We start from the raw sequence: 19,019 nt of genomic DNA, 5'->3' as shown, positions 1-19,019 counted from the left end.
CTGGGAAGCATTAAATTCTTTCTAGCTTTCAGGCTCTTTACCTGGAAGCTTGCCCAAACCTGCAGCCACGTGCCTCAGTTACTCCTATTGTCTTCCATAGCCCAGTCCTTTCCTTGCCCTGCACAGCCTCTTTTCCAGATTTCTGAAAAGAAAGTAAAATGGAACACTATATTTTTAGATAATTGACCTAATTAAATATGTGATTCATTTATCCTAAGGGTGCAAGTATTGTTTAATGCATATGGTGCTTCTAACAATTTCTATAAATACTTGGTTATCAGATCTTAAGTATGCCTTATTGCAACACTCTTACAGTGGAAAAACCAGATTCAATTCACGATTTTTAACTCACAACACTTTTCTCTGAAACATTCCATAATTTTTAACATTGTTCGTACTACATACATACTACATACTGCCAGGAAGCTAAATAAACGTGTAAAGTATATCTGCAGAATAAAAATATTTATGCATTTACCTATTACAAACCTTCAAACAAGTTAATGTGTAGATTTACAAACATGCTTTATAAGTCAGAATAGGAGAGACAGTTGAATTAGTACATAAAGTTTTTATTTAAAGTTTTCCCCTTCCAAGCAAGCTTCATTTACACATTCTAATACTGTACAAAATTTACATTCTCTGTGACTTATTTATTCACTTTTCACTTTCTAATAGTTTGTGCCTTTCTGAAATACAGAAAGCTTTACTTATAGTTCTCATAAATGCTTTTATTTATTTTGGCTAGAAATAAAAATTAAATGACCAAGTCCAAGGAAAGCAAATACCCTTGTATAAATGGTGACTTTCAGAAGAAATGGGGACCGTTGACGATAAAAGGTTTTGAAGGAGACCTTGTATTCCTCATGACGTCAGATGGGATTTTCTCACAAAGTACTGTAACTTTTCTTTTTTGCTATATACTCATATGCGATCAAGGAAAAAAGAAATGAAAGTTGATTGCACTGGATATATATATATTTATATATATATTTTTACAACGGATCCTTTGGATCTGAACATACAAATAAATACAAAAACAACAAAGATTGCACTTTACTGTAGAAACGGCATTGGATTCTAGTACACCCATCCATCTGGACATGCTCCACGGTGAAAACTTATCACCAAGACATTTTTAACCTGTGGCTTCCCTGTGAGGTTGTTTTTGAAAGACACACTTGTTGAGGGATTCAACAACATCTCTGGGTGATTCACAAAATATTTTAGGCTTTGATTTATTCCTAACTATTGTTGTGCCAGCTCTGAAGAGCTTGAAAAGCAAATCCGTGTTCCTGCTAGTTTTTCTCTTTTGATGGGCCGCATGGACACTGTCTCATGCTCTCCTGACCTTCTGCTCTTAAATTCCTTATGCTTCTCAAGACAGCTAGCTATTGCTCGCTTAACTGAGCCCAGGCGTCTCTGGTGATAACAAAGAAATGTGATGAGTTGCGGGAAAGAAGGAGGGTCCGTCATGGGCTTTTCTAGAGCCACATCTAGAGTTTTTTTTAGAGCCGAAGGTGAGGAAGAGGGGGAGGTATTTTGTTAGGAGCTACGGTTTGCTCCTGAGGCTCTTCAAGTTGTGTGTTTTAGGGACAGAGAGAAAAGGGGACAGTTCTTAAGAGAAATCCGTCTTTTCGTCCCTGAATTTCCGAAAGCAATCTCTCAGTTTTCATTAGGGGTTAAGTTTGGGCCAGATGCGCTATTTACAGAATATTCAATATTGCATGACTGTCTTTGTCAGTCCTATATTTTCGAAGCAAAGACCAGGTGTATTCATGACTTAATATGCTGCTCCAAATGAGAAAGAGTGAGCCTCTATAAACTGAATGGTGACACACCGTATTTTGTCTTAATCTTTCGGATAAAACTGAGGACACAGAAATTATGACTCTGGCTAGCCTGGAACCTACAGGGCAGAAAGCAATTGCTACAAGAGCCAATATCTTTCTCTTCTACATTCCCACGAGGTGCTGTAAGGGGCAAAAGGTATATGAAATGAAGTTATATGGAAACAAAAATGTTCCTCTTTAATCTTTTATGATTTTCTATAACTGTGTTGCCTACAGAATCTGTGAAGTCGCCACAGGTTAGGAATACAGAATTGAGTGGCAATTTCTGTAATGCAGTGTGAGTATTTTGGTGGGTCAAATTTTGCATCATTCATGAACACAATATCCCCAAAACTTCAACATAGATCACATGCAGGTAGACTACAATGCACAATACTGATCTTAGGTCTCTCTGGGGGGCACGCTCCTGTATTTTATCTTTCTCCTTTTGAAAGTTGAGATCCATGTGAGGAGTTTTTATAAAGCTGGGACAAGTTAAAACCAGTCTGAAACGGAAGAGTCTATCACCACAGGAAGTTCGGTGTAATCCGAGTTACAGACAGAGTACCTGTTCAAGGACAGGTCTTCTTCTTTTGTAGCTTCTTGTAAATCATCAGAAACCAAGAATGGAGTTTCGGCAGTTGTACCATTAGGATGTATTGTTCCTATTATAACAGGGATGTCACCTGTCATTGCTTCCTAGAATGCGATACTGTTCATTCCAGGGTTTCCTGGTGTTATTTGTTGTAAGGTACACAGGCAGGCAGGATAACCGTTGCACAGGCTGGGCCTGCCAGTGGTTCTGCTACGTCTCCTTCAAGTTCTGTCCAGCTGCCTTTTTCTGGACAATAGCATATTGTAGATGACTTGTAGGCTCCCTGGAATGGCAGAGAAGACAGCCTTTAGAGAATTACCACAGCAAGCTTATTTATCACATTTACATTAAGAAGACAATATTTTTTCTCTGCTCTTGCTAAAAAAATTCCAAATGAAAGCAATGGATCTTAAACCATTGTACTCTAAGGAAAAATTTGGGATTGGCAAGATTTCAAAATCTGGGTTTTTGTATGGGTGTGTGGCTAATAATAAAAGTCAAGCACCTACAACACCCTAGATGATTTATAAATCCCTTATGATAACTTACCTCAAGTTGGAAATTATCCCTCTGGTTTAAGTTTTAAAAAAAATTTATCTTTTATATTCTGTTTTGTTTTTTTTTTTGCGGTACGCGGGCCTCTAATTGTTGTGGCCTTTCCCGTTGAGGAGCACAGGCTCAGGATGCGCAGGCCCAGCAGCCATGACTCACGGGCCCAGCCGATCCACGGCATGTGGGATCTTCCTGGACCGGGGCACGAACCCGTGTCCCCTGCATCGGCAGACGGACTCTCAACCACTGCGCCACCAGGGAAGCCCTATCTTAAATATTCAAATAAAAGAAGTAAATTGGATTTTAGATTGTCACCTCACTTTTCCATTTTTATCTTACTACTATAGAGAATCAGAGATGGGGTTCAAAACCAGTTTAAAATAAACTGGAAATGAAGACGTGCCAACTTCTTCACACATTGACTTACTTATTTTGAAAAGGCCACACGAGAAATAAAAAATGTCTTTAATCTTGTTTCCTTTGTCAACCTCTGAGGCTAGTGCTTGTATAATATTTCTCTTCCTAAACCAAAGCAGCTTTGTTTTTACCATAGGCAAGAAACAAACAAAAATCCCAACCAACATAATGGTTTTCTGAAAGTGTATTCCTGGTGTCTGGTTCTAAACATACATACTCTTGCAGCTATCAACTTCCACTAGTGAAAGAGCACATGTACCAATACCTAGTGATATATGTCAATACACATTCACTTCCAAATAACTAATAGCTTTTTAAAGCTCCTCCAAACTTTATATAACAATCTTGTTGGATGCAAAAGAAATAAAACTAATTAATATTATTAAAATCCCAAATTAATCTTATAAAACCAACACACATAAATAGGAAAATATAGGAATGGTCATCATTTAAAAAGTGACTGTGTAGACCATTAGACCCTATGTGTCTTCTGATGTGATGTTATTTGAATTACACAGCCACCTCCTTACGTGTTCTCGCTAAAATAAATAGACAAATAAATAAATAGATAAATAAATAAATGGTACATAAATAACAAAAAAAATTTAAAAAACAGAGAAAAGCTGAACTTAAGCCCTTATCTCTAGCTTCCAGTCTATAGGAAATAGGGAGACAGAGGACTATTTTTAAATGACAACATAGGAAATCATTAGGCAATTCGAGAGTATCAGATATTCTATAAGATAACTGACCTGGCTTTTTAACAAGACAATGGCATGGGACAGGAAGAGGGGCAGGAGCAATCCTCCAGATTGTAAGAGATGTATGAGATATAATAACCAAATACAAGTGAGACTTTTTTTTTTTTTTTTTTTTTTTGCGGTACGCGGGCCCCTCACTGTTGTGGCCTCTCCCGTTGCGGAGCACAGGCTCCGGACGCACAGGCCCAGCGGCCACAGCTCACGGGCCCAGCTGCTCCGCGGCACGTGGGATCTTCCCGGACCGGGGCACAAACCCGTGTCCCCTGCATCGGCAGGCGGACTCTCAACCACTGCACCACCAGGGAAGCCCCCAAGTGAGACTTCTTGGATCCTGATTTGAACATATCACTTTGAAAAATACATTTTTATTCAAGTCAATGGGATAAACTTGAAAATGGATTGCATATAAAGGAATTATTGTTAATTTTACTGAGTGTGATAATGATAGTGTGTTTACATAAACAAGTGATTTTTTTTTTAGAGGAATACTGAAGCACTTAGGGTGAAATAACATGTCTAGAATTTGCTTCAAATTGCTTCAACCAAAATTTTTCAAAGGGAGGGTAGATGAAGTAAGTACTGCAAAGCACTGATGGATGTCAAAGTTGGATGGTGCGTTAACAAGGGCCCATTGAACCCTCAGTTTTTGTGTATGTTTAGAAATTTTCATCATAAAGTGAGGGGAAAGTGGAAAGCAATGGCAAATTACATAATCCTAAATAGAATTTGTGGGTAACTGAACAATTAATTTCCATTTTTTATGCTTAGCTGGTCAGAAACTTTTCACTCTCCCAGTCAAACAGTTTTAATAGAACGTTTGTAAAAACCACTTCAGTCCGACTTTTAGTTGGAGAGCATGGGGGTGGGAGGGAAGCAGCGAGCTACTGGATACAATTGACCAGATAGCAAGACAGCTCTACAGCGACCGCACTGAGTTTATTTTACAGCTTAAAGCAATTTACTGCGTGCGTATAAACATGTTACTCTTAAAAGGTACTTGTGTGGGTGGTAACACATTTGGAGAGAAACAAAAAGGAAGCACAAATAAAAAGGAGGAGGAGATAAATGTGGACACTTACCATACTCCAGCTGTAGCCTCCCACAAGGTAAATGCTGTCATCTAGCACTGCACAGCCAGGACCACTGCGACCCTCCAAAATGGGAGTCTGGAGAATATTCCACTGGTCACCTTTTGGGTCATAGCATTCCACGAGCATTACATCGAGGTGGGAGAAACCTAAGTGACATAGCAAAATGGAATCACCAAAGAATAAACTCTCAGGGTCCCAATTTAAGGCTAGGGCTTCTTTTTGCAAAAGGACTAGGGCCAAGAAGTAGATAATTGTGTCTTTGAAGACACATGTATAAGCTGACTGGTGAAATTGGGAGACATGTCGGAAAGACCTAAGAAACAAACAGACAACCCTCCCCCCCCCGCCACTCCACCTCGCCACACCGACACTCCAACCCTGGATGCTTTGGATTTCTTCAAAGCAAAAATGCCTGGCTAGATGTCATTGGTAGAAGCTGATTTACCTTGGAGTATCAATAAAGGTTTATTTAAACCTTATTTAAAAAGATTTAAAATAGTAATAGCTAAAGCAAGCATTTTATAGACTGCTTACAATAAGCTGGTTGTTTTCTAAGTGCTTTGTATAAAGGAGCTCATTTAACCCCCTCAAGCATCCTATAGATACCATTATATTCATTTTATAGAGGAGAAACTGAGGAACAGAGGGAGTTAATGACCTGAGTTAGTCATACGGCCATTAGATAGGCTGAGATTTGAATCCGGGTGAACAGGCTTCAAAGGTCACACTTTTACAGACTAAACTTTATTGCTTTTCTTAAGTGAATATTCAGTTCTCTCAAAATCTTTTACTTTTTTTCTTTTTTTTACAGTCTGACTATATGTATAAACAGCTGCGATGATGTGAATGGTTTCCAGTATCTACTAAGGATCCAGGTTTAGAGTAGGGGGCTATCGTCCTCTGAAAGACTCTTCCCACTTTTGATAAAATTTCTCAGTGGCTGGAGCAGTAACTAGGTTGCAGAGAACAACTCATTTCCCCAGACTCCACTGAAGCCCTGCCTTTCATTTAGGGAGTGAAAAATCCTTAATGGGCGCTTCAGGGTCACCGAGCAGACCAAACCCTTAAGGACTTTTTTTTTTTTTAATGGTTAAACACATGCTATGGATGTTGGCTAGCTGACAATCACAACACATATGGTAAATTAGTCAACATACCGGCCTCTTCAAAGTAATTAAAGAGATAGACCACAAATCAGAAAAATGTTCACTCTTGAAGTGGTGGACAGACTATTTCAGGCCACTAACTTTTTTTTTTTTTTTAACATCTTTATTGGAGTATAATTGCTTTACAATGGTGTGCTAGCTTGTGCTTTACAACAAAATGAATCAGTTATACATATACATATGTTCCCATATCACTTCCCTCTTGCGTCTCCCTCCCTCCCACCCTCCCTATCCCACCCCTCCAGGCGGTCACAAAGCACCGAGCTGATCTCCCTGTGCTATGCGCAGGCCACTAACTTTTTACATAAAATAAATCACATAAGGGAGCAACACAGCAATGTGCTTACTGCGACCCTGTGATGTAATCCTTTCCTTTAACATTAAGAGTTTGATGATAATTGTTGAAGCATTTATATGAAATGGGGATTTGGGCAAGTTTCCCTAGTGGCATCTATGAGGATATGTGTGCCTTCTCTGTACCGAGTACATACGTTGACTATAACCCTCACAATTACCAAGGAAAGGATAATTACCCCTTTTTTACAGACACGAGGTAAATGTCTACAGTAAGATCACACAACTCTAAGTACATAACCGGGATTCAGACCCAGGCTTAGATGCAAAATCCATACTCTTTCCCCCTTTCACAATGTTTTCCTGAGCTAACCTAATTCTGATGTGCATGTGCTATTTTTCATTTAGGTTGTCATTACCTAAGTCTTTTCTGTCCAAGTATAACCTTAAATACTAAAAGTTCCTAAAATATGAGGCATTCTTGTGCAAAAGAAGTTAGTAGAAGTCATATTTTAATGCAGAAAGCTACAAAGTTAATATAAAATACGTTGATGTAAAGGAATGAATGGAGTATGGATTGAAATGAAAGAGCACCAGTGAAAGCAAAAAAGAATGAAATGGGAAGCGTCTGAAACAGTAAAGATAAATTCCCTTCCACTGAGGAGACCTCTAAGGTGAGAAGCAGATCTAGACCAGAATATTGTCATTTCTGATTGAATAGGAACTTGGAAATACTTATTTAAAAATTATACTTGTCCAGTATTTATTACAGTTAGGGGTAAATATGTATTATGAAAAAGAGAAAAAATGTCTATATCTAACTCATGGTTTAAGATGGGTATATGATTGGAAAATAAATGCACGGAATCGCCTTATGTGCCATACCCAGATGGCCTGTTTCTCACTTTGTTCAATTTCAAAGATCATGGACAGTCAGAGCTGGAAGAGATTTTAGAGAACAACTTGACCACCTTCTTCATTTTCAGATGAGAAAACGGAAGCTCAAAGCAGTTCAATGATGTTCTCAGTATCACAGGTCTCTCCGCTTTCCTGTCAATCAGTGTTACACACATGCACACAAACTACAAAAAAGTTGCAGTCACATACATACACGAGGAGGGAAACAAGCCAAAATATGGCTCTAAAAAGACTCTGCTTTAAATGTTACTGATTAAAAAAGCAAATGGAAAGAATTGAGAATCATAGATGGCTTGATATTCAACTCTTCAAAGAAATAATTCTAAATTTAGACATGAAATTCTACTGTTTTCTTTAAGAAAAATCACATACATGCTTCTTTGTGCTTCTCTGACTAAAGTTCTTTATGATTATTACAAAAACAGTTTTCTGGAAAAAATCCATTACTATAATTTTGGTGATAAGGAATAATTTATTTTACTGAATTCATTGTTACAAAAAATTGTGCTTTTCAGTTATTAATGCTCTAGTTTTTTAAATTTTCTGTAGACATCATTATTCATTTCTTTAATGTATGTGGTAACTTCAAAATAATCCTATCTGCAGGAGAGCCAAAATAAGTGCTTGCCCAAGGGTACTGCTAATTTGCAAAGAGTAGATTTCATTTGGTCAACCTTTTTACTTGGTAAACTATGATTATCTAACGAGAAACCCCCTTAGCAAGAAACATGAGATGCAAATGTTATTGTGATTAAAAAAAAAAGACCTTTCAAATGATTTCCTCCAATTGCATACAAGCGATCATTCATTACAGCCAAAGTGTGGATGGCGCGTTTTGTGTTCATATCTTGTTTTCGAGCCCAGACGTCCATGACGGGGTCATAGCAATATAGCCATGGGACATATTCTCCATTGTGCACACCCCCTGTGAATTAGGCATAGACACACAAGTCAAGAAAATGCCTTGGAACTGAACTTTGTAACACAAAGTGGATGAATGACTTGCCTGAAATGTATATTTTCCCATTGTGCACTGCTCCTGCATGAGCTGCCAGAGGCTGTGGCAAGGGGGACACATAACGCCATTCATTTGTTTCTAGGTTATAGCACTCCACGCTGGACAAGTAGCCAGTTTCATTCCGTCCACCAATAACGTATAAATGTTTGTCCAACCGACATGCATAGAAACTGGCTCTTCTACAATGAAAAAAACCAAAAAACAAAACAACCCAATGTAAATCACAAAAGGAGCCCAGTCAGTCACGGGAAGCGAGGACAGCCTGCTTCAGAAAGGGGTGCAGACCTTTGGAAATTACACGTATAGCTCCCTTCTAAATCTGAGACCTTGTACAGCAACCATCTGCAGTGCCCATGCTGGTTAAGATTATGGATACTAAAGTCACAGGAGAGGAGAAATTCACGAACTCTTTGTTTCAGCTCTTTTATCTTGCTTTTTATACACTGTTAAAGTGTTCACTAATGTTTGGGATATTTGGTACCTTGTAAGGATATCACAGCTCAGTAAGACAAAGTGAAAAATGAGGTAGATAATGCAACAATAATAAATTATCTTGACATTCACTTTCTTTATGGTCCTTCAAGGGTCATTGTTCCCAATTTATAAGAGAACTACATCATCAAAATTTTTCTTCAATTATCATTTTTTCTTTTTTCCTCCCAGTATGACTGCAAATAGAGAAACTTTTTCAACTGAATATAGTGTTGAAATCTTGCTCTTATATAACCCATATTAGGAACTTCATCTATGTAGCTTTTGGTGTTGATTCTCACGAACCTCTAAGGATATTTTAAAGTCTCTTTGCAAGAGAGACTATTTATTAAGTTATCCCACCTGCCATCAAAGGCAAAAGACATGCATGCTGTGTTGAAAGGACTGGAGACAGAGAGGCCAGTTCTGAGGGAGAATATAATCTAGGAGTAAGAGATTGAGGACCTGAATTAGAATTTTAGTAGAAGACATGAAAAGAGGTGATGCAAGATATTTTAAAGGAGGATGTAAGGCTTAGTTACTAATAATATATGAGAGCTGAGGGAGAAAAGAGGTTGGAAGAGGACTCAAAGATTTGGAGTTAGAATGACTAGGTTGAAATCTTAAGCAAGTCCTTGACCTTTTGCTTCTTTTTTTCTCATCCATGCTACTGGAATAATATACTTCATAAGGATAACATATGGTTCAATACTGAAAAAGTACAATCGTTAAGTGCCAAGCCCCTCAGAGAACATAATTTATGTTTATTGACTTAATGGTCTTTATAAAAATTGATGCCAAGACTCTTGGGCCATGTCAACAGCAAAATGAGGAGCCCTAGAGGTTTTAAATCAGGTAAACCTATATTGTTTGGAGATTTTCCAAGTTGTGTTTCCTAAGTGTCAAAACCTCTGGGAAGCAGTATATAGCATCTTGATGAACAGTTTGTTCTCTGGAATCAGACTGCCTGGTTGTACGACTTATTGGGTGTGTGGGCTTTGACATGTTACTTAACCCCCTCAGCCTCAGATAACTCATCTGTAACATAGAGATTATGACGGTACCTTCCTCATGGGGTTATTTGTGAACACATGCGTAAAGTGTTTGTCATAGTGTCCAACGTTTTGTTCATACTCAGGAGCTATCGGTTGATATTATTTGGATAAAAAGGTTTTAAAAATCAGCTATCAAGATGCTTGCATATAAACTTTTCCGAATAGTATTTTAAGTGATGACTAAATTCTTCAGTGTTTTTATATAATTTATACCATAAATGTATGGCATAAGTTATGGACGGTGATCTATGCAGTTTTATTTTATTTTTTCCAGCTTTCCTGAGGCATAATTGACAAAACTGTAATACACGTAAAGGGTACAAGGTAATGATTTGATTTGTGCATTCACTGTAAAATGATTTTCACAATCAAATTAATGAACACATCCACCAGCTCATGTAGTAACTTTTTTTCTTGTGAGAACACTTAAGATCTACTCTCTCAGCAAATTTCAAGTAACAATACAGTATTATTAACTGTAGTTACCATGCTGTACATTAGATCCTCAGAATTTACTTATAATTGAAAGTTTGTACCCTTTGACCAATCTCTCCCCATTTTCCCCACCCTTATCCCCTGGCAACCACCATTCTAGTCTGTTTCTTTAAGTCTGACTTTTAAAATAAGATTCCACGTATAAGTGATATCATACAGTGTTTGTCTTTCTCAGTCTGGCATTTCACTTAGCACGATCACCTTCAGTTTCATCCATGTTTGTCATGCCAATGGCAGGATTTCCTTCTTTTCTATGGCAGAATAATATTCCATTCTATATATTCACCACATTTTCTTTATCTGTTTATCTGTCAGCAGACACTTGGGTTGTTTCCATATCTTGGCTCTTGTGAATAATGCTGCAATGAACATGGGAGTGCCGATATCTCTTCAAGTTACTGATGTTGGTTCCTTTGGATACAGTATATGCGGAAGTGGGATCGCTAGATCGTAAGGTTCAGTTTTTCTGGATAGTCCTAGAATTGTTAGCATCATTGGTAGCTTGAGAGTAATATTTTGGCTATGTTTTTTTTTCCTATATTTTCTTGATGGTTTTGAAAGAAATAGGTGCTGTGCAAAACACAGAAAGATGATGAAAGGAAAATGAGAGAAGGATAAAATTAGGAAGGAGCATAAAGAGCAAGTGAGATAGATTTCATTAAATAAGGGTTGTTGTTATCCCGGGCCCATGTCTTCTGAGGGATATATGAAGCTCTGAAATTGTAAAAAGAATTTTTTAATAAAATGTCATATATTTTATATATATATATATATATGTATATATGTGCATTTTTGGAATATGTTTGGAGAAAGATTTTGGGGGGAAGTTTTTAATCATATTATCAAGGGGATTAACAACCTAAAAAATTTGGGATTTCCTGGTGTAAAGAAGTAAAAACTCATCTAAATATAAAATTAGGTTTAATAACAATAGCAAAATTAAGTGCACACAGATGGACCACTGGTTCCTTCCATTTCTCTAACCAGATTTCAATTGCTCTCTTATTGAATATGATAGGTCAAGGTTATTTTACTAGCGCTTTTACCTTCTCAAGTTAAAATATTTGATTGAAAAGACCGACTCATGTCTACAAAAATCTGTACTAAAGTAACACAGATATTTCTTTGCATCATTGACACTAGGGTAGGTCAGTATCCCTCTTCCGTATGATTCTATGACAGGTTTTGGAGCGTCTGAAATAATTAATTTACTAATTTTACTAATAGGCTATCTTTAGTGGGCCAATCCCATAGTTTGGACCATGTGGGTAACATACTATATTCTGAGTTCTTCTATGTATTATGTACTATATTCCGGTTTAGAAGAGAAAAATGTTAGTCATGACAAGTATGAAAATCCTCTATTTAATGAAGTTTAGATAGTGGAGAATAAGAGAAAGATCTTCTTTTGGCAGTGTGAACTCCTTTTATCTTGTCTAAAGTTCAGTTTTCTGACTCTTTCTGTTCTGGTTCCTTCCTTCCTCTCTTAACCCGAGGGAGCCTGTCGGAACTCTCAATTTTTAGCCCAGGCGTTCTTAATCTGATGCTCCGTGTACTCCTAGCTTTATCCACACAGTGTCACTGTTAGGTTCTGAACGGGGGAAAAAAAATCAGTAGGTTTCACTTCCTGACTAAAAGTGCATTTTTATGCAGAAATTTTAATAGCGAAGGTTCTGAGTCTCTGACTTATTCCCTTGCATGCCCAAAGTGAGAATTCACGAAATGCATTATAGAAACACTGGATAGTTAATGGTCTATCAGCAACAGTGAACATTTGCTCGAGGCTAAAATTTTACCATACCAGGTCTCTCCTGGGAATGCTTCCTGCCCCACCTACCCACATGAAGAGCATACCTGATTAGGCTGTTTTATTTCGGGGGGGAAAAAGGAAGCTCAAGATTATTGAAGATTTTTTAATGGAATTACACTATTTGTATTACAAATTGTTCTTCTCTCCCTCCTCCACCCCTCCACCCCCTGTCCCAATGCCAGAGAGGATATTCAATGAATTGAGATAAGTTTAAAAAGACTACCAATGACCTCTACAAATATACTTTAAACCTGTGTTTAAAGAACTTTAAAAGTTCTTTCTGACCCTTAGGTCAGAAAACTGAGATTGTATCTCAGTTTCAACTTTTGACTTCTACCATCAGGTAGAACAGATTTTTTAAAACACAATATTGTCTCCCATTGTTTCTTGTAAGGCTTCTAGAAACATAGTATTTAAATTTGGAAACATCTTTGTTGTATTTGCTTCCAGCTTTTCACCTAGTCTGTGAAACTTAAGCTTTGTTACTGGTGCTCTCCAAATGGCTTTTTCTCTCCCTCCCTCCCTTCTTTTTCTTTTCTGTTTCCAAGACTAGCTAGGGGGTAATATCTCCACAAGAATAATACCTAAAATGTCTACTTTTTTTGAAAACAACATTAAAGTCACCAAAGCATTTTTATTGATCCAAGTGTTCATTTTTGCCCTCTTCTTACTGAAGAATCAAATCCTAGATCTGAGAGCAAAACAACTCAGAGCTTTACATTTATCTTTGTACTTTTGTCTAATCACTTCTGTCAGTAACCTCATAGGCAGCAGGCATACAACTCTTGAGTTGACCTATGGTTGAGTGAGCCTGGAGGTCACGTGCCCATTTCTCTGCTGAACTGGGAGGGTGTTCTGCACTTTTATTATATTCTTCTGGAAGCTCTGATTAGGTAAGATAATCCTAGGAATTTGCCCAGCCAGCTCTGTGAGAGTGGGTGATCCCAGAGGTGGCTTTCAATGTGTTTCTATTATTCTCAATCAGTTTGGTAACTTCTCAGCAGTGAGGCAGCAGCTAATGGAAGGAGGGAGGTGGGAAACTTCTGGTGAGTTTGACTAATGGTCCAGACAATGCAAAATTAACTCAATTAAATGTCTCAAGAAACCTCTTTTCTGATCTGAAGAGTATTTCATATATTTTAGTATTTTTTCCCTTCTTTGTTGAATCACCAATTAAACCATGCTGGTAGCTAACTGTACTTGCTATGTTGAATGGAAGCTCGGCGATGACAGAAAAATTTCATTTTCAGTTATGGATTGCTGCCTAGGTCAACCAACCCCTAGGAGATATGGAGCTAGAAGATTGACTGGGCATTTGTGAGATCTGCCTATTCCCATTCAGCTCTGGAAGGAGCTCTTTATTTGGTCTATCGAGTTGATTGTTCTAAATCTAAAAAAAAACTTCTTTTACTACGGACCTGACATGATGTACCATAATGACTTCGAAAGAAACGTTAAACAGTCCATCCTGTCAACGGTGGCTGCCAGGCGCCGACAGACCATGGCAGGTCTTTTTATCAGGTCAATGAGCTGCTAAAAATTGTCTAAGTAGGACCCTGCCATGATAGGCCATAATGCCTCAGAGGAAGTCATTATAGAATATCAAGTAAACAATACACATTTTAAAAAATTACTAATTAGGTTTTGCAGCAATACTTCTCATCCTTAGGGGCTCTACAGTGAGATAATTGACCGTGACGTGAGTTATGCCTCCCAAACCCAAGGCGTGAAGGTTAATTATCGTGGTGAACAGCCCTCAGCAAAGGCGACCATAGTGATGAGATGCTGACATTTCAAACATGTTATTGATGTGTATTTTTAAAATGTGTTTTTAACAAAATTTTTTGGGATGGTTTTGATGAAAGGGTAAAGTGATGCAGCTACAATAACAGCAACTAGAAAATAACCCCAAAAGGAGAGAAACAAGGTACTTTGGAGAAAGACATCAGGAGAGCCTTTTATATATACATGTATACACAACAGGAGGATTGAGAAGTCTGTCAGGGTATTAACTGACTCAGAATAATTTCTTGAGGTACCTTGCAGCTAGACATTCCTAACAGTGTCTATGGTCCTTAGACTATATTGTGCCTCATCATTTTCAATGTATAGCTTTTAGTCTCCTGAAAGAGAGTTTTAATATGCTTATATGGAATGGGAAGTTAGATGTTGTTTCTTTATAGCAGAGATTCATACTCTCTTTCTGTAGTAATGTACCTTTTTGAGGAATGGTATGATTGGAAAATTTCTTTTTAACTTTGAATTTATGATTAAGGATTTAACTTGATCTCAGGGTAATCTGATTAAATGTTTAAAGAAGGAGATGTTAAGGTTAGGAAGGAAATAAGAAAGAAAATTATTTCTTAGTCCAATCGAGAAGAGGAAACAGGTTGCAGCTTACCCTTACTATTATATTGGAAAATTTGCTCAAGAGGATGTTGAGATATTACTTGAAAAGAACCAAGTGTTCAAACTTTAGTATGTGAATTTACATGTGCCTATTAAGACATGGTGTCCTGCCTAAGTAACAGCCAGCAGAACTGAATATGTATAAACATAGTTGCCTTATTGTCCTTTGATACTAGGAGAACTGGCTGAGATAAACACTGCATACATTAAAAATGAGAGGACACTTGGCAAAACTCTTTTATTTCTAAGCTAACAAATCAACTGTTTTTGAATGTATGATGGGGAGATATTTGAGGAGGTAAATGCAATGAATTTGAGATTGTGAGACCTAAAAACTTCAGTATTGAAATTTCTGCATCAAAGTATATACATATTATTGTGAGAATGGTGTTTTATATTTCAATGATAAGATTTAAATATATTATAACTAAGAAGAGTGGAATAGCCAGTGAAATTGTAGCTCTGTTTGTCAAAAAAAAAAAAAAAAAGCAAAAACCAATTCAACGTGGAAAAGGAAGACAAGTCATGGAGGGCATTATGCTAAGTGAAATAAGTCAGACAGAGAAAGACAAATACTGTGTGACATCACGTATACGTGGGATCCAAAAATACAACAAACTATTGACTGTAACAAAAAAGCAGCAGACTCACAGATACAGAGAACCAACTAGTGGTGACCAATTGGGAGAGGGAGGGGGAGGGGCAAGATAGGGGTACGGGATTAAGAGGTACAAACTATTAGGTCTAAAATAAGTTACAAGAATATATTGTACAACACAGGGAATACAGCCAATATTTTATAACTATACATGGAGTATAACCTTTAAAAATTGTGAATCATTATATTGTGCACTTATATTGTATAGAAACTATACTTCAATAAAAAAGTGAACTTTAACTAGTAACAAAAAAAGGAAGACAAGTCATACAAATTTTTTCTTCCTCCATTGGGACAAATAATTGACTTATTTGATTATTTTTTCCATTGAGTTAATAAGGCAGTTAGTCTAAGTTGGCCAGGCCAGGTTTTGTATTTGACTCCTGTGACTTTCACTGGCTCTGTTTAGCGTACCTTATCATGGAAAACCATTCAGCATCCTTGCTTCCAGTAAAGCAGCCACAAATGTTTCAGACCTAAGAAATAGACACTTACCTTTCTTGCATGGGCGGAAGTTGTATCCAGCTATTAAATCGGGGATCATATCTGCTGACAAAATTTGTACTGTGTTTTCCTGTAAAAATATATTTGAGACACTTAAAACTTAAATTCCTTTGTTGTTTTGCACATTTAAAAGTATTTTATAAGATGCCTCTGTTCTCAGGTTTAAGAAACAGATGAATTAAGTAGAGGGACTAACTAACACAGTATGAGAAGTGATAAGTCAGAAGAAAAATTTATGTGCCTCTTCAAACGTTTTTCCTTTTTTTCTTCTTTTCTCCTCCACTTTTTCTGTTGGGTGGGGATGAGTTGGAATAAAAATAATTCAACCATAATAATAAAAGCAAGTATGTTTATCAGACTACCAAAGTTAGGGTAAAATTTCTGTATTTTGGTGTTTATAGGTTTTAAAAACATGAAGTTATTGTCTATACATAATCAGTTCCAGAGACTAACTTGTGTGATATCTCTGGATAGAACCTTTTTCTAAATGATCCAAGAATTCTAGCAGTGGAAGAGTCCACTCTGTCTCCAGGGAAACAATAGCAATCACTACCATAAGAGTTTGCATTAGGAAGTCAGTTGTAGGCTATGACCGTCATGCAAGTTCTGTTTGTGCATTTGGGGAAAGCACAGTTGCTGTGATGTATCACAAGTACATTTACTGAAATGGGAAACATGTGTCCTCAGAGCTGGTTAACCAGCTTATCTCCTCTGTTGAGCCTAAGAAACACAGTAATGCCTCCAAGGTATGAAAATGATTCTTGTTTTACATACAGATTGACACCAAAGCAAGAAATAGGAGCAAAAGTGTGTATTCCATTTTCTGTGTAGCAACCGAGATGATAGTCATCTAAAGCGCCTGAAGTCTTAACTCTAAAAGTATGTTTTTCATTAATGTATGTGTAACTAACCATTGAAATATAGGTACCAAACTTCACCACGGGAATAAACAGATAGGATTGTGTGTGTGTGTGTGTACACGCACTCACACGGGCATGTATACGCAACACAATTATTAATTGCAAGAATATATATTGAGCGCTCACTATGTGTCTTATGTGTTCTAGGTTCTGGGAATATGCTGGTAAACGAGAAAGACAAAGTCCTCGTTCTTGTAAATAAATAAACACAGACTTGTAAATAAATACATATATAATAATGCTATATTTTCTTTACCAAATGCCAGAAAGAAAAATAAAGCAGGGATTGATAGAGGGGAAGCCAGTTTCAGTAGGGTGGTCACCTGCTCACAGATATCTTCTGCAAGCCACGCAAATATCTGCAGAATTAGCGTCTCAGGCAGTGGGGAAGGTGAGTATAAAGTCCCTGGGTTGGCCAAGCATTCAAAACCAGCAAGAATGCTGGGGTGACTTGGACAGAAGTCGAAGTATATCAAGGTCCAGACATGGTGTGTCTTGTGGACTGGTGTCAAATTTCGTCTTTTGTCATAAGAACATTAGGAAGTCACTGGAAAGTTTTGAGCAAATGAGAAACATGGCCTAATTTACCTCTTATCATGATCACTCTGGCTGTTATGTAAAAAACTAGACCGTACAAGGGCTGCTCTGGAAGTGGGGGACCTGTCACGAGGCCATCGCAACAGTCAAGGCAAGAGCTGGCTTGAGTGGAGGTGGAGGCAAGATATGGTCGAGTTTGGGATCTATTCTGTGGGCACAGCCAATAAAATTTTCTGATAGATTGAGCATTGGTATAAGAAAAAGTGAGTAATTAAAGACGACTGCTAGGTTTTTAGCCAGCGGAACTGGATGGAATGTCGTGCAATTTGCCGAGGTGGGGAAGACCAGGCAGGGGTAGTTGGGGGGTTAGGGAGAGAAGCCATTAGTTCCGTTTTGGATTTAACCTTGAGAGGACTATCGGATCTCAAAGCATAAGTGGCTGGTAGGCCACTGGCTAAATGAGGCTGCAGGTGCAAATTTTGGAGTCATTAGTCAAGAGATACTGTTTAAAATCAAAGAACAAGATGAAACTCTTTAGGGAAAGGGTATGGAAATGGAAGATAATGAGTGCTGGAAATGAGCCCTGGGGGAGAAGAAGAAAAACTAGCAAAGAAAAGGAATTGTCAGAAGCAGGAGGAAAAGAGGAGTGAGCGACGGAGAACTGACCATAGGATTTGGAAACATGGGGGTTGGTGGTGACCATGACAAGCATTGTTTCAGTGGACAGGAGGGCATGAAAGCCTGAGTGGGGACTCCTCAGGAGAGACTAAGATGTAAGAAAGCAGAGGCAAGAGGATAAGCAATGCTTCTTAGGACTTTTGACATGAAAAGAAGATTATAGCAGGAAGATGCAGCATCGAGAGAAAATTTTATTTAGTTCTTGGTTGTGTTTTTCAATTCAGAAGTACCCCAAAGTCCTTGAGTAGGCAAAAGGGAATGAGGAATAGGCTTTAAGTTGGAGCAGAAACAGTAATAAGAGAGATATGTTTTATCTAAAATATACGGGTAGCAATGGATTTGGTAGTAGCGAGATGCAGATTTTATCTTTTGATTGCTTCTGTCCTCATTGGACTAAAAAGCAAGGCTATCAGCTGAGAGTGAGGAGGGAGGTTTTGGAGAAAGGTATTTGAGGAGAGAGAAGGTGTGAAATAATTAACTCAGAGGGTGGAAGAGTGCATTGACCAGGGAAACTTAGTGGAGTTGGCTAGTAGCCAGCATGGTTCATTAGTAGCCAGCATGGCCGTATGGTTTTCTATGTCCACACTTAGTTGCTCAGGGGGAGGGGAGAGGTGGAAGAAAGTTGGGTTTAACCAGGACCAGGGCTTTACCAGGCAAGTATCATAGGAGAGAAGGACACGAGGGCTGCAGGTGTATGCACTAATGTGATTATAAGGATGGGCAACAGAATATAAGCTCAGTAAGGAGGGAAGTAAGGGCATGAGGGGATGATGGACAATGAAAAAGTGGTAGGGTAGAGTGAAGGAGGTGGCATTTGCAGGATAACAGTGGGTAGCTG

At 37.9% G+C, this 19,019-nt stretch overlaps 1 protein-coding gene across 1 annotated transcript in view; it reads right to left on the bottom strand.

The window, feature by feature from the left end:
- Positions 1-517: 517 nt before the first annotated feature.
- The window catches only part of KLHL14 (kelch like family member 14), a 98,426-nt gene continuing 79,924 nt past the window's right edge, over positions 518-19,019 (bottom strand). Inside the window, exons 4-8 of the mRNA XM_033435232.2 lie at positions 16,038-16,116; positions 8,633-8,823; positions 8,393-8,551; positions 5,237-5,394; positions 518-2,710 (exon numbers count right to left, since the gene is read on the bottom strand). Coding sequence (XP_033291123.1) covers positions 2,570-2,710; positions 5,237-5,394; positions 8,393-8,551; positions 8,633-8,823; positions 16,038-16,116 — 728 coding nt within the window. The 3' untranslated portion in view covers positions 518-2,569. The remainder of the gene's footprint in view (positions 2,711-5,236; positions 5,395-8,392; positions 8,552-8,632; positions 8,824-16,037; positions 16,117-19,019) is intronic.

This window comes from Orcinus orca, chromosome 15 (genome assembly GCF_937001465.1).
Source record: "Orcinus orca chromosome 15, mOrcOrc1.1, whole genome shotgun sequence".
NCBI classification, from domain to species: Eukaryota; Metazoa; Chordata; class Mammalia; order Artiodactyla; family Delphinidae; genus Orcinus; species Orcinus orca.
Note: the sequence above shows the minus strand (reverse complement) of the source record. Positions and strands in the feature narration are given on the sequence as shown.